This window comes from Pseudophryne corroboree, chromosome 6 (assembly GCF_028390025.1).
Source record: "Pseudophryne corroboree isolate aPseCor3 chromosome 6, aPseCor3.hap2, whole genome shotgun sequence".
In the NCBI taxonomy this organism is placed as follows: domain Eukaryota; kingdom Metazoa; phylum Chordata; class Amphibia; order Anura; family Myobatrachidae; genus Pseudophryne; species Pseudophryne corroboree.
In genome coordinates this window covers 573,196,724-573,223,643 of record NC_086449.1, presented here as the reverse complement: position 1 = coordinate 573,223,643, position 26,920 = coordinate 573,196,724, and the positions used below count along the sequence as shown (strand labels likewise).

Below are 26,920 nucleotides of genomic sequence, written 5' to 3'. Positions count from 1 at the left end.
GGCTTACCAGGTTTGGAAGTGCGGGCCTGCTTGCTGTATGCCTGACCTTTTGCTTTACCTGAAGGACGAAAGGGGCGAAAGGAAGTACCTTTAGCCTTCAACACAGAAGGAGCGGTACTTGGCAGACAGGCAGTTTTGGCAGTAGCCAAGTCAGCCACTATCTTAAGTCCTCCCCAAATAGAATATCTCCCTTGAAAGGGAGTACCTCCAGGGTTTTTCTAGAGTCCAGATCCACAGACCAGGATCTCAGCCACAATATCCGGCGAGCCAGGACTGATGTAGTAGAGGCCTTGGCTGCTAGGATATCGGCATCAGAAGCCGCCTCTTTAATATAGTGAGAAGCTGTGACAATATATGACAAGCATTGTCTAGCATGGTCAGAAGGGATTTCAGCTTTTAACTCTAAGGCCCATGCTTCAATAGCCTCTGCAGCCCATGTTGCTGCAATAGTGGGCCATTGTGCAGCACTCGCTTTCAGACAACCCTCCACACGTTTATCCGTAGGCTCTTTTAGAGACGTGACGGTAGTGACAGGTAGAGCTGAGGAAACCACCATCCTAGCCACATGTGAGTCTACTGGAGGAGGCGTTTCCCAATTTTTAGACAGCTCTGGCGGGAGTGGATAGCGAGCCAGCATCTTCTTTTGAGGCACAAACTTCTTTCCCAGGTTTCCCCAGGGTTCCTGACGTATATCCACTAGGTGGTCAGAGTGAGGTAAAACTTGTTTAACCACCTTCTGACGCTTGAACCTATCTGGTTTCTTAGGAGGGGCGGATGGCTCGGGATCATCCGTAATCTGTAAAATCAACTTAATAGCCTCCAAAAGATCAGGAACATCCACATGTGAACTGCCCTCCCCCTCAGCAATATCTGTGTCAGAATCTGTGGGGTCAGTGTAAGTGCCATCTTCATCAGACGAGGTGTCAGTGACAGCAGTGGATTGTGAGGAGATAAGAGCTCGCTTAGAGGACCCCTTGGTCTTAGGCGAGCGAGGCTCAGACTTTTTAGTAGTCAAGGACTGGTTCAACTTCTTCAATTGAGCAGACAAATTATCCGCCCAAGGCGGGTTAGCTGCAGGGACCACATACGGTTGCACGGCATAGGAGGTCCCATAGGGGGTGTTAGTTTAGTAACTAGTGTATGTAGAAGCGTGGAGAAAGTAGCCCACGGTGGGTCATTATGCACGCCCGTTGCCACAGTCCCACTGGGGGGCAAGGAGCACCCAGAACCAGAGCCCACAGCTGTTATGGTCTCCTCATAGGGTTCTGCAGCTTCAGCAACACCGGCAGTGTGTTCAGCCCCAGAACCATTACCTTCAGAAGCAGACATGATATAACTTGCAGTATCAGGTAACACAGTACAATTGTCAGCAGCACAATACCTCCTGCCCAAACCCATGCGCAGTGTAGTCAGCACAAGCAGGGATACAGGAGAGATATGGTGACTAAAATCACAGAGAAAAATACGTATTAAAGTATATCTTGTGAAAATCCTATATAATTATAAAACCTGACGCACCAAGCCCCCTCAGGTTATAGAATATAGGGATAGCAAGTTGAGTGAGAGACACGAAATGGAAACCACTCAGCAAGCTAATGCACACACATATAGTCACAGTTATACAATGCAGAGGTTATTACTAACAATAATACTGCACTGGACCAGCTTATATATATAGCTATGTAGTCAATAGATATAACACTGCACAGTAAGAACTGGATGTATATCACAGGGTACTTGTACCAGAGAACCCTGACTAAATGCACTCTTTCTTAACTAACACTGTCTAATTGACATGTAGAATACTTAAGTGTCATGTAAAGTCATAGCGCTGTCAACCAGGCGGCTTTACAAAGGAGGATTTGCCCAAGCAGTCCCAGGAACAGTGTAGCTGAGAGAAATGGCGCCCAAACACTGACAGGGAGTGAGGGAGAGACAGATATGCAGCTCCAGGGCGGGAACATTTGCTGGAAATGGAGCCCTGGGGCTGGGGCTCCAGGACTAAGTCTTATCCCCTCTGCTGGCACAACCACCAGGTACTGCGGGCTACACACAAAAAAGGTTTGAAGAGAAAACCTGACCTGCACCCATGCCCTGATAATCTAGTGGGATAGCCTGTACTGCCACAGTGTCCACCGCCAGCGCGCGCGGCCCGCCTCCCACCGACCGCGCCGGATTGCGATAAAGCATGGGTCCCTCTGTTATGTGCCTGCTATCTGCGCACCAACTACAAAACTAAGCTCCTGTGCAGGGAAGCGGGGTTATAGAGGAGCCGGCGCTATGCATTCTGGGAACAGTCAAAGCTTTTGAGCCTGTTGGTGCCTCGGATTAAGATCCTACTCTACACCCCTATGTCTTTCCTTGTGAAGCCCAGTGTACCCCGCAGCAGAAAATAGTATTTTAATTACCTACCGGTAAATCCTTTTCATGTAGTCCATAGGGAATACTGGGCACCCACCTCTGTGCTTCGTAATGTTTTCTGCATTGCATATTTGTTTCGGTGTGTACCTTGTTTAGATCAGCTTGCTGTCCTTATTCTGTGTTCAGTTGTAACTGTTCTGTATGTTGTGTGCTGGTTATGTTGAGCATTCCAGTTCTGGTTGTGTATGACTATTTTTCTCTTACCTGTTTGGTTAGTTTATCTGTTTACCTTTTCTCAAAGTATGTTCCGTCTCCTTTGGGGACAGTTTTTTTAGACTGAGCTGTGGGAGTGGTAATAGGGGGAGGAGCCAACACACACACACACACACTAAGTTTTGTTTTCAGTGCACCGGCTCCTATGGACCCATCTATACCCCACCGTACTGAAGTACCATCCCAGTATCCCCTATGGACTACGAGAAAAGGATTTACCGGTAGGTAATTAAAATCCTATTTTTCTCATGGGCCAGAGGTTTAGGAGGCATATAGTGGTGCCACACCAAGTGCCAGTGAGTACCAGCCGGCGATGTTTGGCTGTGTTTTGGGGGTGGGGGGCAGTTGGTGTGGCTCCCCTATTTAGTTTTGGACTTCGCTGTAGCCCCACATCTGGAGCCGCCACTGCTCCTATCCCAGTTCATGGATCGGAATTGTTGGGAGGCATGGGAATAGGGTATGCTAGAATTAAACACATTAAACCATTGTACTACTGAATGTAATATGTTCTATCTTAAAGGGATTTTTCTACCATTTAGTAACTTGTGAAAAGTGCCAAAAAAGCAGATTGGTGCGAACGTGCGCTAAATATTTCACTCCAGCTGACTCGTTGAAATAAAGTGTTTCAAACTTTGACACTGAAGTGATGAAACAACATGGCATTTTACAAACATCAGATTATTCTACATTGTAGGACTGTTAGCGAACACTTTAGCACCTAACTGCACAGTAAGACCTCTCTTCTCACATGTCTTCTGTTGATCTTAGCTGCCTGGGTTGTTTTGACTAGCAGAGGAGATTGCAGGGGTACCATGAGGTGACAGCAGAGTCCATGTAGAATTCTGTTGGTTGCGTAATGTAGTTTACATTAGTGATTGTAAGTCCAGACCTCAACAGCTCACATGCTTCTCGCTGATAACATCCACAAGCTAAATATGTCTGTACCAGAATGGCTTCAGCTGCTGCTGGCAGCACAGTTCTCAGCTGACAATAACTGCTATACCTGGACAATATAGTGTAAACACATTAGTATAAGAATGGGAATCCTATATTTGTACTTCATTTATAGTAAAATAAATATGTATCACAAAGTTACAGCTGTTACCTCTGTACATTATAAATCGGATTGGAGGATGAGGTCACAACTGGCTCTTCTATCATTCAATGTTTAAAGGTGTCAGACTGCACTGCTGGAGTACTGCAGCTGGTACTATTTGCATTACTGCCTCACCTGAAATCACCCCTGAAACTTGTCTCTTGGAGCAAAAGCTGATTTAAATGAACTAATCTCCTTTCTGTCATTGTAAAAAGGCTACTTTCAGGCAGATTCAGGGGCTAGTGCAGAGTTGGGAGTGATGCATAAAAATAGCAAGTAAAGCGGACAACGCAGCTAAATGACGGTGCAACCAAGCAATGTAATGTAATATATTGCATCGTCGTACACACTACATGATCCTCTGTACGACAACGCAATATTGTTACATGCTTCATTTAACAATACCACGTTGTCCGTGGAATCGTCCATTGGACATGCAAATTATCCAATAGGACGATGCAACCACCCAATTCATAAAACTGTAAATTGGGTGGATTTAAGGGTACATACTATACCAGAGGTTCTCAAACGTGGTCCTCAAGGCAGGTTTTACGTATATCCATGCTTGGCTATAAATTTTTTGGTTTGCTCACCAGAGATTTTTAGGAGGGTGTAAGGGTATGATTAAATTCCCAGAGATATACACACATGCTGGCTTAAGAAGCAAATTTTCCATTCTAAACTGAACTACATTATGTAGACTATTTCTGGTAAGTAGTGAGGGCCATGGGAATTGTCCTTCATATTGATCATGGCAACCGCTTGGATTTACATGTGAGCATCATGTAACCAATACTGCTAAAAATGAAATTCATCTGCATTGAGAGATACAACCCCTTATCCAGCATTTAGAAATTATTTGATATACAGATGGAGCCGCTCTTATCTATAGTGGCTCCATCGCAAACGTGCACTCCCGGCGTGACTAGGTGATCCGTCTGCCTAGTCACGCCGGGAGTGCACAGAGACACTTCCCATTCTAAGCATCTGTCTAGACCAGACAAAGACACTCAACATACAAGAGAACGGGGCGCGTATCTTTCACGGGCGCGCGCCGACCAGACGGAGACGCTCTCAGCGTCCAGGCGCACCTAGTCACAGACAGAGCCACGACTAGTGTGGCTCCATCTGTATGGTTGTATGATCCAGATCAGTGGTTCTCAATCATTTTCCACCTGGGTGCAGCTCCTTTGCCTTATTTATACCCCGAACATTTCCTACGCCAGGGGTAGGCAACATGTGGCACTATACAGTTGGTGTGGAACTATACAGCCCAGCATGCCCTGCAACAGTTTTGTTGTTATACCAACGATGAACGAGGTTTTATTAAAATAACAAAATTCACCAACTTCCAGGACCTTCTGAACACAGACACAGAAGCCGTCCTGTGTCTGTGTTCAGAAGGTCCTGGAAGTCGGTGATTCGGACTCCGTACTGTGCGCTTACCTGTCTGCAGCCGGTGCGTTCCTCTACGGGGTTTTCCATCAGCTGCCGATATCCAGTTCCTGTTGATGTATGCTGACTTTTTTATGAATTTTGTTATTTTAATAAAACCTTTTTGGAAACCAGTTTGTCCTACTGGGGATTTCTACTGGAAATCAACACACAGAGAGGAGAAAGATACCTTTATGGGCACGCGGGACAGAAATTCAATGTAAGTTGTATAACTGTCAGCTATCAGTGAACGAATATTGTGGTGCCAGTGGGTTGAAATCTATGTGCTGATAAAGATACCTTTATGGATACACGTGAAAGAAACAACCTGTAAGTGTATTTCCAGGGGAGAGACCGTACAGGGGATTTCTGAAACTACGTGGCAATATCCCCATCATTTTTACTGCAATTTGAATACATAGCGCCAGTTCTTGGTATTCTTTTTTGTATAACCTGTGTAAATTAGGAGGTGTTGGGTGTTTCCTCCATTACCTAAGAACAAGCAGCAATTAGTAAGCGCAAGGCTGCTATCAATTATTTTTCTTGGAGTTTTGTTGTTATGCCCCCTACACATTTGGCAAACCGCCGCCGAGCTGCCCGACGGCGGATACGTTTCTTCACTCCCCCCCGTCACCCGGCTCCATAGCACTGCATGCTAATATGGACGAGATTGTCCATATTGGTTTGCATGCATAAGCGTCCCGGCACCAACGATGAACGAGAGCAGAGCCGCACATTGTTCATCGTTGGTGCATACACACTGAACTGTATGAACGAGTTCTTGTTCATTAATGAGCAAGAACGTTCATATCGTTCAGTGTTATCTGCCAGTGTGTAGGGCCCAGTTGAGCATGCTAAAACTGTGAAAAAGCATGCTGAGATGTGTAGTTCCACAGCAGCTGGAGTATGCATGTTGCTTACCCCTGTCCTAAGCAATACATTTGTAATGAATTTCCTACCCCCTCCTTCCCACCCCACCCTCTGTATTTGTTTTTGCCTGTCATTATATGATGTTTTCAATCATATATTTAATCATCACTGATACTTGAAAACAATTCTATTACGCATTATTGTCATACCATTTTGAAATTTCATTTTCCTTTTTCAATTGTATTTTTATTTTAATTCAGGTATTTCATACACCTGACAACGCTTTAATAATGTACAATGCCTTTATTGTCTCAAACATCCAATCCATGTCCGTATTTTCTTAGTATTACTTTTCAAGTCTCAAATGATTGTAATACATTCATATATAAACTTAAGTATTAGAAAAAAAAATTTGTAATGAATAAAAAATAGGATTTTGGTACTTACCAGGTAAATCCTTTTCTTTGAATCCATAGGGGGCACTGGAGTACTCTTGGGATATGGACGGCTTAGCAGAAACAAAGGCACTGAATATTTAAATTTAGAACTCTCCACCCCTCCATATCCCAGAGTACCTCAGTGTACGACCTCAGTGTTTTTTACTGAGCGAACAGGAACTATAGAGAGGTTGACAATGGAGAATTCCTATAACATAACGGACAACAACAAAGTTGACACATAACGTTACTGTCAACTAAACAGTTGACACCATAACCGATAGACCTTTATAATTTGAACCAATCGGTGAAAATGTGGTACCATAAGCTCCTCTGAGCTTAATACAACCCAGGTAAAACTGCTCTGGGTGGGCGTCCAGTGCCCCCTATGGATTCAAAGAAAAGGATTTACCTGGTAAGTACCAAAATCCTATTTTCTTTTTCATCCACTAGGGGTCACTGGAGTACTCTTGGGACGTACCAAAGCTTCCCTCGTGGGCGGGAGAGCTGTTTGACACCTGTAACAGTAGGCGGCCAAAGCTAGATGCTGATGCCGCAAACGTTTCAAAACTTGTAAACGCGCACAAACGTGTGCACTGAAGACTATGTAGCAGCGTCACGACCAGCTGGTCATGACATTCCCACAGAACCTGTGGGATGAGCTATTACTGACGTAGGCGACTGTAACTTAGCCTTAAGGTAAGCCTGACGTGTAGTCAGTTTTATCCAACTGGATAATGTCTGCTGAGAAACTGGCTAACCCCAGTTGGCAGCATCATAGAGAACAAACAACGTATCCGTATTACGAACTGTAGACGTTCGGGACATATAAACGCGTAATGCGCGTACCACATTCAGAATTCTAGAATGTGCTGTCAACACAGGAAACACTATTGGTTTATTGATGTGAAAAATAAGAAATCGGAATTCGTCCGAAGTTCCGCTCTGTCATGAGGAAACCCAAATACGGTGGCTTGGAATACAAGGCACCCAAATTTGAAAACAAAACCCTTGCCGAAGCTAAGGCTAGAAGAAAAAACGTTTTCCAAGTGAGAAACTTAATCCCCATTTGTTGTAAGGGTTCAAAATATGAAAACTGTAAGAAATCTGAACCCAGCTTCAAGTCGCATGGCTCTGTAGGTGGGATAAATGGAGGCTGCACTCTGATGACACCTTGTAGAAAGGTGTGTACCGACGCAATAGAGTCAAACGTCTTTGAAAAAAAAAATTGACAACACAGATACCTGCACCCTCAGTGTAGATAAACGCAGTTCTCCATCCCACCCCGTCTGTAAAATAACAGAATACGGGTAACTTGAAAGATGATGTCGGAAACTTCAGAGCTTCACACCAACCTATATAGGCAAACCAAATTCTGTAATAATGAGCTGCCGTAACCGTCTTCCTAGCTCGTAACATGGTTGGTATAACCGATACTGTAATGCCCTATCTCTTTTCTTAAGAGGGCGGTATCAACCACCACCCCGTCAACCGCAGCCGCGGTACATAGGTAAATAGGGGTAAAAGAACGGTCCCTGTTGTAACAGGTTGGACGTAGTATGAGCGGGCAAGGATCGTGTGCGAGTATTCCTTGGAGATTCGAGAAGCAAGCTCTCCGAAACCCATGAGATATCACTAGTATGACTGTGACGAACTGTCTTATGATCCGTTTTAGCAACGGAGAGAGCAGCGGAAAACGGTGGACCCAGATACACGAGGCTGTACGACCACGCGAATGTGAGAGCCTCCACCGCCACTGCCCTTGTGATCTGTCGTTCTGTACACCTACTGAGCGTTTGTAATTGTGGCGAAATGCCATCATGTACACCTGAAGGTAACCCCACCTGTGGACCCACATGTGAAACACCTCTGGATTTAATGCCCAGTTTTCTGGATGAAAATCCCGACGGCTAAGATCATCTGTCTAACAGATGTCCACTCCCGGAATGAACCCCGTCGACAATATCACCTTGTGGTATTCTGGGCAATTGAGGATTCGAGCTACCTCCCGCATTGCCATGCGGCTTCTCGGTCCTCCCTGGATGTTGTGTATGCAACTCCCGTTGCGTTGTCTGACTGCACTTGGACAGACTGAAAGCGAAGCATGTAGTGCATTGTAAATTGCACGGAGTTCCAGGACATTTATAGACAGCAATCTGTCGTGATCCGTTTTAGAACCCCTGTCGCTGACCTTTTTAACTACAACTCCTCAACCTCTGAGACTCTCGCCCAGAGTATAGACACCCTCGCACCCCTGTGGGAAACGCGAGTGAAACCTGGCGAACTAAAGCGCTTCGAAAACACATCATTGTTCCTAATAAGCGAATACACCAATGTACCGCTAGTGTGCGTGGCTTTTGCACTAATTGTACTAGATGGTATAATCTGTTCTTTCTGGTGTAGTAGGTAAATCTCTTTGATTCACCGTATCTATACTCATACCTAGGAATTGAAGTCGTTCAGACGGTATTAGATGCGATTGTTTTTGAACTTGACACTGCAACCGTGGTGTACGTTAGTAGCGCAAGTAAGAGGAACCTCTGTTGAGACAGAGTTCTTATGAGCAGATCGTCTAAGTATGGAACGATTGTCACTGCCAGGGCTCTGAGATGAGCTATCATCACCAACATCACTTTGGTGAATACCCGAGGCGCTGACAAGAGGCCAAACGGTAGAACCTGAAACGGTTAATGGTTGTGGCGTATTGCAAAACGCAAGAACCTGTGATGCGGTGACCAAACCGGAATGGGTAAATACGCATTCTGAAGATCAAGCGCAATCATGCAATCTTGTGGCTCCAAATATGCAAATACTAACCGCAGAAATCCATTTTCAAACTGTAGTAAGTGACTTGCTGATTGAGACTGCGACGGAGCCCTCCGGCTTCGGTACCCCAAACAGAGGGAATAAGTAACCCTGACTCTGTTGGTGTACCAGGCCTGGAAATAAAAACAGCTGAAACCAGCAGAGACTGAATGGCAACCTGCCAAAACGCCTAATTTCGTCCGACAGAGGCAGTCTTGTCTTTTAACCTTTAAATAGCGGATACATCCATGAGTGGATGTCTGGAAACCCGGCAAATGTAACGTGTAAAGGCGCGCTTCCACAATTGGAAATTCGAGATGGCCTAAGAGTCCGTCAAGCCACTGGCTTGTTGACTTTAGCGCCCTGGCGTTACAAGTCGTGACTGTTTTTGTACCACAGCCTTGAAAAGACTGAAGTCTAAAGACTTTAAACGCCGGACCAAAGTATTTCCGTTTTGATACCGGAGGAGGCAATGGCTAGACTTTACCCCCCCCGCCTTGGCCTGAATATCAAATTTAGTACCAAACAACTTCTGGCCTTGTCGTGCTGAAACTAGCGACGATGAAAAGCGAGAATCGAGGTAACAGGCGTCAGCAGAAGCTTTACAGAGATACTCTGCAGCTTCTCATTAACGATAAGTCTAACGTGATCGTCATTGTTTCCATACATAGAGCGCCTAGTGACCCAAATGTATCTTGGGTCTTTATAATGTTTGACACAGACGAATTCACCAATGGCGGATTCTCCCATTTAGATGTGGAAACGGGTAAATAGACTTAAATCTTAGTCAGATATTCTAAATAAGAAACTCATTGAAGATCTGTCGTTTATTAAATTCGACGGATTAGATGTTAGAGTCTCCTTAGTCTCTGTAAATTTGAGACATTGACTCACTGGTCATTAGCAATGTATGGTTGCCCAAACCCCGCACTATCTGACTGCTGGTCTAAGGTACCCTTCTCACTCGTAGTTATCACTGTGAGGTTTGACATAGAATTTGTCAGACTGCATTAAATGATAAGACCAGTTAAATTAACACCCTGGTACCCAAAAGGAAGTTGGACCTTTGGAAAGTCTGAGACTCCTCCGTTAGAGCTGGCGGAGTAACTTCCGAGACTCCGATCTTACCACTCCTGTCGAACGGAGTCAATTTGAATTGCCAATGCTTAACATAGGATCTGGGAATGAACAGGCTTCCGGAGTGGAAACCTACAACGCAACTGAATCTGTGGTAGATTTATGTACAGACATTGTAGTAAACCTTGTTTTTAGTCTGTGTTGGAGCCTTACTCCTTATACACACAGACAACACAATAGCCAAAGGCCAGACACTTGCACAACCCAGTAAAGTCTTTACTTAAGGTGTGTAATATATATATATATATATATATATATATATATATTTATGTCGAAATACAGTTCACATGGCTAGCCTATGTGAAACCTGAACCAAAATTCCCACTAACACCCCTGCGCCTCCGTGTGGAGTAGAGATGTATGGCAGGAATGTTCTGGAATTACAAACTGGAAGAAACAGGAAACATGATTAAAATGGCCCCCATGCCATGCTTACACTGAAAATCACAGGACAGGTTACAATACCTGCTGCAGTGTAATATAGGCTCAATAGCCTATTATACAGTGATAATCACTGTCTAGTAAACAGTAATAAACACATGCAGGTTACAATAAATGCCTTAAGTGTTAATATAGGCTCAATAGCCTATTATACCCTGCATAATCACAGGCAGGTCACAATCCAGTTAATATAAACACTGCCTGCAGTTTTTTGTATTAACATTCCTATTTCCCCTTGCAGCCGCGCTGTAATCAGCCAGGCCCCCCCCCCCTCTCTGTACTCCCTGTAGCGCTGTGTTAGCGGTGAGCCGGGAAGCTCATTGCAGGGAGGCGAGAGACACATTCAAAGTAGCGGAGGGCGGCTGGCCGGGGCGCGTAGCTGTCGCTAGCCGAGCTGCGGCGGGTCTCCCCCTCTGGGCGCTGCACTTTCCATACAGCGCTGACGGAGCGCCTGGCGGGAGGACGGAGCGCCTGGGCCGGGAGGACGGAGCGCTGGACGGAGCGGCTGGGCTAAGTGGCAGTGAGCGGTAGTGAGCGGGCGCACCCAACGGACCCCACACAGCGGGGCGGCAGCCTGCGCTGACCACCCCGTTTCCCCAGCATACCTTTTGTAGGAGGTCTGCGACGGGCTTCTAAGCTCAGAGCTCTCCGGTCATAGCTGCGACGGGGCTTCTTTCTGTAAGCTCCGTCCAGCTGTTTGATCACTTCTTCATGGCTGCGACGGGCTTCTCTCTGTAAGCTCCGTCCAGCTCTTTGATCACTTCTTCATGGCTGTGACGGGGCTTCTTTCTGTAAGCTCCGTCCAGCTCTTTGATCACTTCTTCATGGCTGCGACGGGGCTTCTTTCTGTAAGCTCCGTCCAGCTCTTTGATCACTTCTTCATGGCTGCGACGGGGCTTCTTTCTGTAAGCTCCGTCCAGCTCTTTGATCACTTCTTCATGGCTGTGACGGGGCTTCTTTCTGTAAGCTCCGTCCAGCTGTTTGATCACTTCTTCATGGCTGTGACGGGGCTTCTTTCTGTAAGCTCCGTCCAGCTGTTGCAGGAGCCAGTGGGCCTGTGGCTGTGAGGGTGCTCTTTGTGAGGACGGACACGCCATGCGCTGCCCGTGCAGCGGCACTATCCCGGACCCATGTTTTTCCAGAAACTGGGAAGGGATGTGCTATAGTAAAAAGTAAAAATGAAAAATTAATAAAATCTTCCACCAAGTGTGGGAAGTCCCCACAAGCCTTGTTATTGCTGTGAGCACGGAAAAAACACTGAGGTCGTACACTGAGGTACTCTGGGATATGGAGGGGTGGAGAGTTCTAAATTTAAATATTCAGTGCCTTTGTTTCTGCTAAGCCGTCCATATCCCAAGAGTACTCCAGTGACCCCTAGTGGATGAAAAAGAAATGGGATTAGATAGAACGATTAAGTGCTCGATAATGTCCATGCTATAAACAAGATAAATATACTAGAATAAATTGTACATATACATTTCTCACATATTACAATTTGTGTATAATTTAAAACTAACAAAAACTATAGTCCACATTCTTTCTATTTACAGGGATAGACTTGGCCTTTTTTTTTTTAAATTGTATTTTTATTGAAGCGATGAATATAGTAATATTGCTTTACTAATAAAAGACGTGTCACAACTTGTTTGAACAATAAAACAGAAGTAATTACACAATATCATCATTTCAACAGTCTTTTGTTACAAAACGACCCACAGAACCGTTCATAGAGACAGTATGGCAGGGGTGGCCAAACAGTCGATAGCGATCGACTGGTCGATCGCGGACATGCGACCAGTCGATCGCGATCCTCCGCCCAGCCACCCGAAGCCGCGCCTCTCCTGCCTGCCGCCCTGCCCCTCTGTCTGGTCTCCGGCAGTGACGGCGGAGTGTATGGCTCAAGTCAGGTGCCGGTTCGTTAGCCAATGAGAGCTCGCGGACCGGCGCCTGATTTGAGACATACACGCTGGCTGCCGTCACCGCCGGAGATCAGACTGAAAAGCAGGGCGGCAGGCAGGAGAAGCGCGCGCTGTGCTGCGCTCACCACACAGTAACGGTGAGCTCTACTATAGGGGCATATCTGGCATTGTGGGCACATGGCTCAGTGGGGGCATATCTGGCAATGTGGGTCATATGTGGCACTGTGGGGGCATATCTAGCTCTGTGGGCACATGGCACTGTGGGGGCATATCTGGCACTGTGGGCATATGGCACTGTGGGGGCATATCTATAATCTGGCACTGTGGGGTCATATCTGGCACTGTGGGCACATGGCACTGTGCTGGCATATCTGGCACTGTGGGGGCATATCTATAATCTGGCACTGTGGGGGCATATCTAGCACTGTGGGCACATGGCACTGTGGGGGCATATCTGTATCTGGCACTGTGGGGTCATATCTGGTACTGTGGGGGCATATCTGTATCTGGCACTGTGGGCCCATGGCACTGTGGGGGCATATCTGTAATCTGACACTGTGGGGGCATATCTGGCACTGTGGGCACATGGCACTGTGGGGGCATATCTGTAATCTGGCACTGTGGGGCATATCTAGCACTGTGGGTGCATATCTGTATCTGGCACTGTGGGGGCATATCTGGCACTGTGGGCACATGGCACTGTGGGGGCATATCTATAATATGGCACTGTGGGGGCATATCTAGCACTGTGGGCACATGGCACTGTGGGGGCATATCTGTATCTGGCACTGTGGGGGCATATCTGGCACTGTGGGCACATGGCACTGCGGGGGCATGTGTGTATCTGGCACTGTGGGAGCATATGTGTGAGGTTTTTACCTGTGGAGGCCAATGTGTTATTTCGTGTGAGGCAGTCATTACACTCTGTGCAGCAAGGCTACGTCCCTTTTTTTGTTATACCACGCCCACTTTTTGTTATGCCACGCCCCTTTTTTTGCACGCGCTATTATTCCTCCTAGGTAGATCACAAAAGCTTTTTAGCTTTCAAAGTAGATCGCCGACTCCAAAAGTCTGGCCACCCCTGCAGTATGGCATTTCACAAGGAACATAAGGCACATGTGACTTAGCATTTGTTTATGAGGTTCCTCCTGTAATGCAATTGCAGAACTTTTTTTTTTTAAATATTACTGAACATCACAGCGAGTACCCCAGGGTGAGAGGCACTATTCTAGGTGAAGTAATGAATGGCAGAGACTGGAACATCCAAAAGGTAGAACAGACCTTGGTCTATTACAGAGTTCCTATTCCTGAAATACCCTCAGCAGGTTTTGGTGATAATTGAGGTCACTGAGGGTGTAAAACAGCACTGTTATAGGGATGTTGTTGGGATCCCAACGTTCAATATACCAGCAGTCAGAATACCAGTGCCAGGATCCAACACATAAGTATGCCGGGAGGGTTAGGATTCAGACCATAGGGATGCCGCGGTGGGGATTCTGAACGTCAGCATCATGTACCCAACCCCTATTAAACTACTGTAATTATCATACTTTATTTTGTACAGAAAATCAATACCTAGTCATTAAATTTATTTAAAAAATTATTTATACACCAGTAATTAAGTAATTTCTAGTATTAACAATAAATAAAATGCAACGAGTGTTTGAATATCATGCTTTATTACCTATCATATGTGGAAGTAAACAACTGAAACGCTCTGCTCAACTTTTTGTGTGTTGTGGGTCCAGGAGAAATGCACATGGTGGAAAGAAACCCTACACTGAGTAACACGTTAGGACTGCCCCCTTTATTTCATACTTTTTTATTTACTCTTATAATACTGCTGATACAAAGGATCACTGGGAGTTTGTTTCATTTAATAGTGTAAAGGGCTCTCTAAATAAGTGTGCAGATACTTCATTCTGAAGTGATTAAGGGGTATTTATCAAAGCTTGGAAATAGATAAAACAGTGAGAAATAAAGTACCACCCAATCAGCTCCTGTAATTTTTCAAACACAGCCTGTAAAATGTAAAGCCCCTTACACACTAGACGAGAAAGTGAAATCTCTCTCAGAAGGGCTGATCTGAATGACATCATTTACAATCTCGTCCAGCGTGTACACTCAATGTCGTTAATGATGCGCGCTCCCGCATCGTTAACGACCCCCTCCTTTGTCTGAACATGTACAGATGAGGGAGGTCCTCGTTTACGACAGCGCAGCATAGCCGTCGTTCACCCCACCGCCGCTCCCTTCCCTGCCAGCATTGGTAAGTGTGTATGCACTTGCCGATGCCGACACTCCGCCGGGTCCCTGCCGCCGCCAATATCGGCATCGGCGGGGATCGCCTAGTGTGTTCTGGGCTTAATGTAAAGGCTGATTGGCTAATACTTTAGCTCTCACAATTTAATCTTTCTTTGATATTTGATAAATATCCTTTATGATTTAAAAAAAATGTTTCTTGTTTATGGAATTTGTTATAGAATTATAAGTGTATACCCCTGAGTACCAGAACAGAAAAAGGTCAGTATAAATTACACATCGTGCTGCACATACTTTATTCTCTGAATTTGAAACTGTGGGCCTAATTCAGACCTGATCGTAGATGTGCGAAAAAATAGGATTTTAGTACCTACCGGTAAATCCTTTTCTCCTAGTCCGTAGAGGATGCTGGGGACTCCAAAAGGACCATGGGGGTATAGACGGGATCCGCAGGAGCTTGGACATACTGAAAAGACTTAAACTGGGTGTGAACTGGCTCCTCCCTCTATGCCCCTCCCCCAGACCTCATTTATAGGAACTGTGCCCAGGAGAGAAGGACATTTCGAGGAAAGGATTTTTGTTTAACTAAGGCCTACTATACATATATATATACCAGCCCACACCACAAACATACCGTACAACCGGAGTAACAGTAAACCAGATAACAGTATGAAATACAACAGCAACAAGCTGAAAACCATAAATACACAACCCATGTATAAACTAACTTAACCCGCAAGAATACACTGCAAGCAACAGTCCGCACTGGGATGGGCGCCCAGCATCCTCTACGGACTAGGAGAAAAGGATTTACAGGTAGGTACTAAAATCCTATTTTCTCTTACGTCCAAGAGGATGCTGGGGACTCCAAAAGGACCATGGGGTCTATACCAAAGCTCCAACCCGGGCGGGAGAGTGCGGGCGACTCTGCAGCACCGATTGAGCAAACATGAGGTCCTCCTCAGCCAGGGTATCAAACTTGTAAAACTTAGCAAAGGTGTTTGAACCCGACCACGTAGCTGCTCGGCAAAGCTGAAGTGCCGAAACCCCTCGGGCAGCCGCCCAAGATGAGCCCACTTTTCTGGTAGAATGGGCCTTTACAGACTTCGGCACTGGTAGCCCAGCCGAAGAATGAGCTTGCTGAATCGTACTACAAATCCAGCGTGCAATAGTCTGTTTCGAAGCAGGATGACCAATCTTGTTGGAAGCATACAGGACAAACAACGCTTCAGTTTTCCTGGCAACAGCCGTTCTGGCGACGTAGATTTTCAAGGCTCTGACAACATCAAGAGACTTTGGAACTGCCACAGCATCCGTAGCCACCGGCACCACAATAGGTTGGTTAATGTGAAACGAAGAAACCACCTTCGGCAGAAATTGTTGATGAGTCCTCAATTCCGCCCTATCCGAATGAAAAACCAAGTACGGGCTCTTATGAGGTAAGGCCGCCAACTCTGACACTCGCCTGGCAGATGCCAGAGCCAACAGCATGACTACCTTCCAAGTGAGAAACTTCAACTCAACCTTACGCAAAGGTTCAAACCAGGAAGACATGAGAAACTGCAAGACCACCTCAAGGTCCCATGGTGCCACAGGAGGCACAAACGGAGGATTCATATGCATCACTCCTTTCACAAAAGTCTGAACCTCTGGGAGGACAGCTAATTCCTTTTGAAAGAAAATAGACAAAGCCGAAATCTGCACTTTGATGGAGCCTAATTTCAGGCCTGCATCTAAGCCTGCCTGCAAAAAGTGGAGAAATCGACCCAAGAGAAAATCTTCCACAGAAGCCTTTTTAGTCTCACACCAGGAAACATACTTTCTCCAAATACGGTGATAATGTCTCGCGGTAACCTTCTTCCGAGCCTTAATGAGAGTGGGAATGACCTCTCCGGGAATACCCTGACGATCTAAGATCTGGCGCGCAACTTCCATGCCGTCAAACGCAGCCGCGGTAAGTCTGGAAACACGCATGGACCCTGCAACAACAGGTCCTCTCTTAGAGGAAGCGGCCAAGGATCTTCCACCAGTAATTCCTGAAGATCCGGATACCAGGCCCTTCTTGGCCAATCTGGAACAACGAGAATCGCCTGAACCCTTGCTCGTCGAATGATCCCCAGTACCTGTGGAATGAGAGGAAGTGGAGGGAACACACACACCGACTGGAACACCCACGGAGACACCAGGGCGTCCACTGCACTGGCTTGGGGGTCCCTTGACCTGGAACAATACCTCGGAAGCTTCTTGTTGAGACGAGACGCCATCATGTCGATCAGCGGAATTCCCCAACGCTTTGTCACCTCTGCAAATACCTCTTGGTGAAGAGCCCACTCTCCTGGATGGAGATAGTGTCTGCTGAGGAAATCTGCTTCCCAGTTGTCCACTCCCGGAAGGAAGACTGCTGACAGGGCGCTCACGTGTTGTTCCGCCCAGCGAAGGATTCTTGTGGCCTCCGCCATAGCCGCCCTGCTCCTTGTTCTGCCTTGACGGTTTATATGTGCCACCACTGTGATGTTGTCCGACTGTACCAGGACAGGTCGACCCTGAAGAAGGCTTCTTGCTTGTAGCAGGCCGTTGTAAATAGCTCTTAACGCGAGAACATTTATGTGGAGACAAGCTTCCTGGAGCGACCATTTCCCCTGGAAGTTTCTTCCTTGGGTGACTGCGCCCCAGCCCCGGAGACTTGCATCTGTTGTCAGAAGTACCCAGTCCTGGATACCGAACCTGCATCCTCCTAGGAGGTGAGAACTTTGTAGCCACCACAGGAGAGAAATTCTGGCTCTGGGAGATAGACTTATTTTCCGATGCATGTGCAGGTGAGACCCAGACCATTTGCTCAGCAAGTCCCACTGAAACACCCGGGCATGAAACCTGCCAAATGGAATGGCTTTGTACGCCGCAACCATTTTCCCCAGAACCCGAGTACAGTGATGGATCGACACACTTGTAGGCCTCAGAAGTTCCCTGACCATCGTCAGCAGTTCCAGAGCTTTTTCTTCTGAAAGAAATACTCTCCGTAACTCCGTGTCCAGAATCATGCCCAGAAAAGGCAGCCGAGTGGTCAGAATCAACTGAGATTTTGGCAAATTTAGCACCCAACCGTGCTGTCGCAGAACCGACAGCGACAAATTCACACTTCTCAGCAACCGTTCCTTGGACCTCGCCTTTATCAGGAGATCGTCCAAGTACGGGATAATTGTAAACCCTTGCTTGCGAAGGAGAACCATCATTTCTGCCATGACCTTGGTGAAAATCCTCGGGGCCGTGGAAAGCCCAAACGGCAACGTCTGAAATTAGTAATGAGAATCCTGTATCGCAAACCTGAGGAAGGCCTGATGCGAAGGATATATTGGGACGTGTAAGTATGCATCCTTTATGTCGACTGACGCCATAAAATCCCCCCCTTCTAGGCTGGAAATCACAGCTCGAAGAGATTCCATCTTGAACTTGAAAACTTTCATGTATGGATTGAGGGATTTTAGATTCAGAATCGGTCTGACCGAACCGTCCGGTTTCGGTACAACAAAGAGGCTCGAGTAGAACCCCTCCCCCAGTTGGGACGGGGGAATGGGAACAATGACCCTCTGTTGACACAACTTTTGTATCGCTGCCAGCACCACCCCCCGTCCAGAAGAGACACTGGTAAGGCCGAAATGAAAAACCGGTGAGGGGGCACCTCCCGAAACTCCAGCTTGTATCCTTGAGACACAATCTCTAGGACCCAAGGATCCAGGTCTGATTGAATCCAGACATGACTGAACATCCGCAGACGGCCCCCCACCGGTCCGGACTCCCCCAGGGAAGCCCCAGCGTCATGCGGTGGACTTGATAGAGGCAGGGGAGGACTTTTGGTCCTGGGCGCCTGACACGGCAGGCGACTTCTTTCCCCTTCCTCTACCCTTTGAAGCGAGGAAGGACGAACCTTTTCCACGCCTGTATTTATTTGGACGAGCCAGAGCACACCAGAATCTAAATTCTTTCTTAAAGTGCCCATGTCTCCTGCGGAGCCCGTCTATTCCCCATGGTCCTTACGGAGTCCCCAGCATCCACTAGGACGTTAGAGAAATTTAAAATGCCGGCGGGGGTCTGAGAAACAGTGGCTTCTGCCGGCTCCCAGACCTCAGTAACATGCTGCCCAGGGCGCCCCCCCCAGCGCCCTGCACCCTGTGAGTGCCGTTGGTGATAGTGTGTGGGAGCTACCGCTGCGCTGTACCTCCTTTACTGAAGTCTTCTGCCGTCACTGAAGTCTTCTGCCTACTCACCCGGCTTCTTTCTTCTGGCTTCTGTGAAGGTGTTGACAGCGCGGCTCCGGGAACAAGCAGCTAGGCGCACCAAGTGATCGAACCCTCTGGAGCTAATGGTGTCCAGTAGCCGAGAAGCAGAGCCCTTAAACTAAGTAGAAGTAGGTCTGACTTCTCTCCCCTCAGTCCCACGATGCAGGGAGCCTGTAGCCAGCAGGTCTCCCTGAAAATAAAAAACCTAACAAAAGTCTTTTCCAGAGAAACTCAGGAGAGCTCCCCTAGTGAGTGGCCAGTCAGTCCTGGGCACAAAGTCTAACTGAGGTCTGGAGGAGGGGCATAGAGGGAGGAGCCAGTTCACACCCAGTTTAAGTCTTTTCAGTGTGCCCAAGCTCCTGCGAATCCCATCTATACCCCCATGGTCCTTTTGGAGTCCCCAGCATCCTCTAGGACGTAAGAGAAAACACACATCTACATGCGGGGGGACGCCCAGCACTGGGCAAGTCCGCCGGCAGTCCACGGCGGCGATGCTTTCGCACCTGATGAGTAGCTCTCTGCCTACGCAGCCTAGCAGCTACCTGCTACGGCTACCTGCCATGTTTAGGTGCACAGCGGCTGCATGTGAAGTCACAGCTTCTCATCCAGTATAACTTTGCAGACCCCAGTAATGCCGTAATCTTAATGTGCAGATCTTGAAAATGGGCAAACTTACACCTAAATACAAATGTGCCATCACAAAATGTATATTGCACTACTCACCCCTTTTTTGTGTTTTCTCATTATCAGGTGTAAAATGTAAAGACATACAGTACAGGGATTATTTATCGGTGAACAGTTTTCTGCTGGATGTAAAGTGGCAATATATACTGGTTGTTCAACAAACCCCTGAATTTTACAATCTTGTATACTAAATGACTGGGTTTAGAGGTTCCAGTTTTACAAGAGTATTTTCTTTTTTAATATCCATTTCCATTAAAGATTTGCGTCGATCTTGTTGCAGCCAATAGAGCATTTCTGTCTTGTCCCACTTAATTTTTTCAATATATGGTCTTCCCTGTAACACAAGGAATTATATATTAACTATTACACACTCACTAGTAACAGGGGATGCAGGTAATCTACATACAGTATGTATTCCAGTAACAGTTCAGCTTGTGGGATGAAATCCAAGTTCTGAATCCACTTAAATTTAGCAGAAGAGTAGCAATCACCATAGTATTAAAAATGAGGTACATTATTAGTGTATACAGATGTAGCCGCAGTGAGCGTGTGTGTATACATAAATATATCTTTATATGATGGGGGATAGTGCCACAATGGACACTGGTTTATGGTCTGAGGGTGGGTGTGGGTTTGGGGGGGTCATTGCCATTGGGGATCCACATAGGTTGTACGTACGGTTAGGCATTTCCTTTTTTTGTTTTTCATTTCATTATTTAAATCCATTTTTAAAAATACTTCCTAAACTTATGTAAATTGAAAAACAATACAATTTCTGAGTGGTTTTGGGGTAAAAATGAGCAGTTAAGTGGTTAATGTGTCACTGTGGTCTTCGAGAACTAACAATATAAAGGCGCGGATTTATCAAAATGCTCTTGCGACTTATATATTGACGATCTCCCATATAAAAAGACAGCATGGAGAAGGGGAGGGTGACAGTTATATTAATAACATATACAGTGCATCCGGAAAGTATTCACAGCTTTTCACTTTTTCCACATTTTATTACGTTACAGCCTTATTCAAAATGGAATAAATTCATTTTTTCCCTCAAAATTCTACACACAATACCCCATAATCACAGCATGAAAAAAGTTTGTGTGATTTTTGCAAATTTATTAAAAATACCAAAAATCACATGTACATAAGTATTCACAGCCTTTGACATGAAGCTCAAAATTGAGCTCAGGTGCATTCTGTTGCCACTGATCATCCATGAGATGTTCCTACAGCTTAATTGGAGTCCCCCTGTGGTAAATTCAGTTGATTGGACATGATTTGGAAAGGCACACACCTGTCTATATAAGGTCCCACACTTGACAGTACATGTCTGAGCACAAACCAAGCATGAAGTCAAAGGAATTGTCTGTAGACCTCTGAGACAGGATTGTCCTGAGGTACAAATCTGGGGAAGGGTACAGAAAAATATCTGCTGCTTTGAAGGTCCCAATGGGCACAGTGTCCTCCATCATTCATAAATGAAAGTAGTTTGTAACCACCAGGACTCTTCCTAGAGCTGGCCGGCCGTCTAAACTGAGTGATCGGGGGAGAAGGTCCCTAGTCAGAGAGGTGACCAAGAACCTGATGGTCACTCTGTCTGAGCTACAGCATTCCTCTGTGGAGAGAGGAGAACCTTCCAGAAGGACAACAATCTCTGCAGCAATCCACAAATTAGGCCTGTATGGTAGAGTGGCCAGACGGAAGCCATTCCTTAGTAAAAAGGACATGGCAGCCCGCCTGGAGTTTGCCAAAATGCACCTGAAAGACTCTCTGACCATGAGAAACAAAATACTCTGGTCTGATGATATAAAGATTTAACTCTTTGGCATGAATGCCAGGCATCATGTTTGGAGGAAACCAAGCACCGCTCATCACCAGGCCAATACCATCCTTACAGTGAAGCATGGTGGTGGCAGCATCATGCTGTGGGGATGTTTTTCAGCGGCAGGAACTGGGAGACTAGTCAGGATAGAGGGAAAGATGAATGCAGCAATGTACAGAGACATCCTGGATGAAAACCTGCTCCAGAACGCTCTTGACCTCAGACTGGGGCGACGGTTCATCTTTCAGCAGGACAACGACCCTAAGCACACAGCCAAGATGTCAAAGGAGTGGCTTTAGGACAACTCTGAATGTCCTTGAGTGGTCCAGCCAGAGACCAGACTTGAATCCGATTGAACATCTCTGGAGAGATCTTAAAATAAGAATTTACTCACCGGTAATTCTATTTCTCGTAGTCCGTAGTGGATGCCGGGAACTCCGTAAGGACCATGGGGAATAGCGGGCTCCGAAGGAGGCTGGGCACTCTAGAAAGATTTATGACTACCTGGTGTGCACTGGCTCCTCCCACTATGACCCTCCTCCAAGCCTCAGTTAGGACACTGTGCCCGGACGAGCTGACATAATAAGGAAGGATTTAGAATCCCGGGTAAGACTCTTACCAGCCACACCAATCACACCGTACCACTCGTGATACTATATCCAGTTTGACAGTATGAAAAACAACTGAGCCTCTCAACAGATGGCTCAACAATAACCCTTTAGTTAACAATAACTATTTACAAGTATTGCAGACAATCCGCACTTGGGATGGGCGCCCAGCATCCACTACGGACTACGAGAAATAGAATTACCGGTGAGTAAATTCTTATTTTCTCTGACGTCCTAGTGGATGCTGGGAACTCCGTAAGGACCATGGGGATTATACCAAAGCTCCCAAACGGGCGGGAGAGTGCGGATGACTCTGTAGCACCGAATGAGAGAACTCCAGGTCCTCCTCAGCCAGGGTATCAAATTTGTAGAATTTTGCAAACGTGTTTGCCCCTGACCAAGTAGCTGCTCGGCAAAGTTGTAAAGCCGAGACCCCTCGGGCAGCCGCCCAAGATGAGCCCACCTTCCTTGTGGAATGGGCATTTACAGATTTTGGCTGTGGTATGCCTGCCACAGAATGTGCAAGCTGAATTGTACTACAAATCCAGCGAGCAATAGACTGCTTAGAAGCAGGAGCACCCAGCTTGTTGGGTGCATACAGGATAAACAGCGAGTCAGATTTTCTGACTCCAGCCGTCCTGGAAACATATATTTTCAGGGCCCTGACAACGTCTAGCAACTTGGAGTCCTCCAATTCACTAGTAGCCGCCGGCACCACAATAGGCTGGTTCAGGTGAAATGCTGACACCACCTTAGGGAGAAATTGGGGACGAGTCCTCAACTCTGCCCTATCCATATGGAAAATCAGATAAGGGCTTTTACATGATAAAGCCGCCAATTCTGACACTCGCCTGGCTGAAGCCAAGGCTAATAACATGACCACTTTCCACGTGAGATATTTCAGATCCACGGTTTTTAGTGGCTCAAACCAATGTGATTTTAAGAAACTCAACATCACGTTGAGATCCCAAGGTGCCACAGGAGGCACAAATGGGGGCTGAATATGCAGCACTCCTTTCACAAATGTCTGAACTTCAGGTACTGAAGCTAGTTCTTTTTGAAAGAAAATCGACAGAGCCGAGATCTGTACTTTAATGGAGCCTAGTTTTAGGCCCATATCCACTCCTGCTTGCAGGAAATGCAGAAATCGACCTAGTTGAAATTCCTCTGTTGGGGCCTTATTGGCCTCGCACCATGCAACATATTTCCGCCATATGCGGTGATAATGCGTTGCCGTAACATCTTTCCTGGCCTTAATAAGCGTAGGAATGACTTCTTCCGGAATACCCTTTTCCTTTAGGATCCGGTGTTCAACCGCCATGCCGTCAAACGCAGCCGCGGTAAGTCTTGGAACAGACAGGGCCCCTGCTGTAACAGGTCCTGTCTGAGCGGTAGAGGCCACGGGTCCTCTGAGAGCATCTCTTGAAGTTCCGGGTACCACGCTCGTCTTGGCCAATCCGGAACCACGAGAATTGTGTTTACTCCTCGCTTTCTTATTATTCTCAATACCTTTGGAATGAGAGGCAGAGGAGGGAACACATAAACCGACTGGTACACCCACGGTGTCACTAGAGCGTCCACAGCTATCGCCTGAGGGTCCCTTGACCTGGCGCAATATCTTTTTAACTTTTTGTTGAGACGGGACGCCATCATGTCCACCTGTGGCCGTTCCCAACGGTTTACCAGCATCTGGAAGACTTCTGGGTGAAGTCCCCACTCTCCCGGGTGGAGGTCGTGTCTGCTGAGGAAGTCTGCTTCCCAGTTGTCCACTCCCGGAATGAACACTGCTGACAGTGCTAGTACATGATTCTCCGCCCATTGGAGAATTCTTGTGGCTTCTGCCATCGCCATCCTGCTTCTTGTGCCGCCCTGTCGATTTACATGGGCGACTGCCGTGATGTTGTCTGACTGGATCAGCACCGGCTGGTGTAGGAGCAGGGATCTTGCTTGACTTAGGGCATTGTAGATGGCCCTTAGTTCCAGAATATTTATGTGAAGGGAAGTCTCCTGACTCGACCATAGTCCTTGGAAGTTTCTTCCCTGTATGACTGCCCCCCAGCCTCGAAGGCTGGCATCCGTGGTCACCAGGACCCAGTCCTGTATGCCGAACCTGCGGCCCTCTAGAAGATGGGCACTCTGCAGCCACCACAGTAGAGACACCCTGGTTCTTGGAGACAGGGTTATTAAGCGATGCATCTGAAGATGCGATCCGGACCACTGGTCCAACAGGTCCCACTGAAAGATTCTGGCATGGAACCTGCCGAAGGGAATTGCTTCGTAAGAAGCCACCATCTTTCCCAGGACCCGTGTGCAGCGATGCACTGATACCTGTTTTGGTTTCAGGAGGTCTCTGACTAGAGATGACAACTCCCTGGCTTTCTCCTCCGGGAGAAACACTTTCTTCTGGACTGTATCCAGAATCATACCCAGGAACAGTAGCCGTGTCGTCGGAACCAGCTGTGACTTTGGGATATTCAGAATCCAGCCGTGCTGGTGCAGCACCTCCTGAGATAGTGCTACTCCCACCAACAACTGTTTCTTGGACCTCGCTTTTATTAGGAGATCGTCCAAGTACGGGATAATTAAAACTCCCTTTTTTCGAAGGAGTATCATCATTTCCGCCATAACCTTGGTAAATACCCTCGGTGCCGTGGACAGGCCAAACGGCAGCGTCTGGAATTGGTAATGGCAATCCTGTACCACAAATCTGAGGTACTCCTGGTGAGGATGGTAAATGGGGACATGCAAGTAAGCATCCTTGATGTCTAGGGATACCATGTAATCCCCCTCGTCCAGGCTTGCAATAACCGCCCAGAGCGATTCCATCTTGAACTTGAATTTTTTTATGTACGTGTTCAAGGATTTTAAATTTAAAATGGGTCTCACCGAACCGTCCGGTTTCGGTACCACAAATAGTGTGGAATAATAACCCCGGCCTTGTTGAAGTAGGGGTACCTTGATTATCACCTGCTGGGAATACAGCTTGTGAATTGCCGCTAGCACCGCCTCCCTGTCTGAGGGAGCAATGGGCAAGGCAGATTTTAGGAACCGGTGGGGTGGGGACGCCCCGAATTCCAGTTTGTACCCCTGAGATACTATTTGCAGGATCCAGGGTTCCACCTGTGAGCGAGCCCACTGATCGCTGAAATTCTTGAGGCGACCCCCCACCGTACCTGGCTCCGCCTGTGGAGCCCCACCGTCATGCGGCGGACTTGGAAGAAGAAGCGGGGGAGGACTTTTGCTCCTGGGAACCTGCTGTTTGTTGCAGCCTTTTTCCCCTACCTCTGCCTCTGGACAGAAAGGACCCGCCTTTTCCACGCCTGTTTTTCTGGGTCCGAAAGGACTGAACCTGATAAAACGGCGCCTTCTTAGGCTGTGAGGGGACATGGGGTAAAAATGCTGACTTCCCAGACGTTGCTGTGGAAACTAGGTCCGAGAGACCATCCCCAAATAATTCCTCACCCTTATATGGCAACACTTCCATGTGCTTTTTAGAATCTGCATCTCCTGTCCACTGGCGAGTCCATAAGCCTCTCCTAGCAGAAATGGACAATGCACTTACTTTAGATGCCAGTCGGCAGATTTCCCTCTGTGCATCTCTCATATATAAGACTGAGTCTTTTATATGGTCTATGGTTAACAGGATCGTGTCTCTGTCTAATGTGTCAATATTTTCTGACAGTTTATCTGACCACGCAGCGGCAGCACTGCACATCCAAGCTGACGCAATAGCTGGCCTAAGTATAATGCCTGAGTGTGTATATACAGACTTCAGGATCGCCTCCTGCTTTCTATCAGCAGGTTCCTTGAGGGTGGCCGTATCCGGAGACGGTAGTGCCACCTTTTTAGACAAACGTGTGAGCGCTTTATCCACCCTGGGGGGTGTTTCCCAACGTGACCTATCCTCTGGCGGGAAAGGGAACGCCATTAGTACCTTCTTAGGAATTACCAATTTTTTATCAGGGAAAGCCCACGCTTCTTCACACACTTCATTTAATTCATCTGATGGGGGAAAAACTACGGGTAGTTTTTCCTCCCCAAACATAATACCCTTTTTAGTGGTACCTGTAGTTATATCAGAAATGTGTAACACCTCTTTCATTGCCTCAATCATGCAGTGAATGGCCTTAGTGGGTTAGACTCATCGTCGTCGACACTGGTGTCAGTATCAGTGTCGACATCTGGGTCTGCTTGCGGTAGCGGGCGTTTTAGAGCCCCTGACGACCCATGCGACGCCTGGGCAGGCACGAGCTGAGAAGTCGGCTGTCCCACATTTGTTCCATAAGCTCATCCACTCAGGTGTCTGCCCCGCAGGGGGTGACATCCCTTCTAAAGGCATCTGCTCCGCCTGCACATCATTATCCTCATCAAACATGTCGACACAGCCGTACCGACACACCGCACACACACAAGGAATGCTCCGAATGAGGACAGGACCCACAAAAGCCCTTTGGGGGGACAGAGTGAGAGTATGCCAGCACACACCAGAGCGCTATA

General features: G+C 47.1%; 1 protein-coding gene across 1 annotated transcript in view; it reads right to left on the bottom strand.

The window, feature by feature from the left end:
- Positions 1–19,697: 19,697 nt before the first annotated feature.
- CCDC87 (coiled-coil domain containing 87) overlaps positions 19,698–26,920 on the bottom strand; it is a 141,836-nt gene continuing 134,613 nt past the window's right edge. The window contains exon 21 of the mRNA XM_063927847.1: positions 19,698–20,327. Within this exon, the coding sequence (XP_063783917.1) occupies positions 20,181–20,327 (147 nt within the window). The 3' untranslated portion in view covers positions 19,698–20,180. The remainder of the gene's footprint in view (positions 20,328–26,920) is intronic.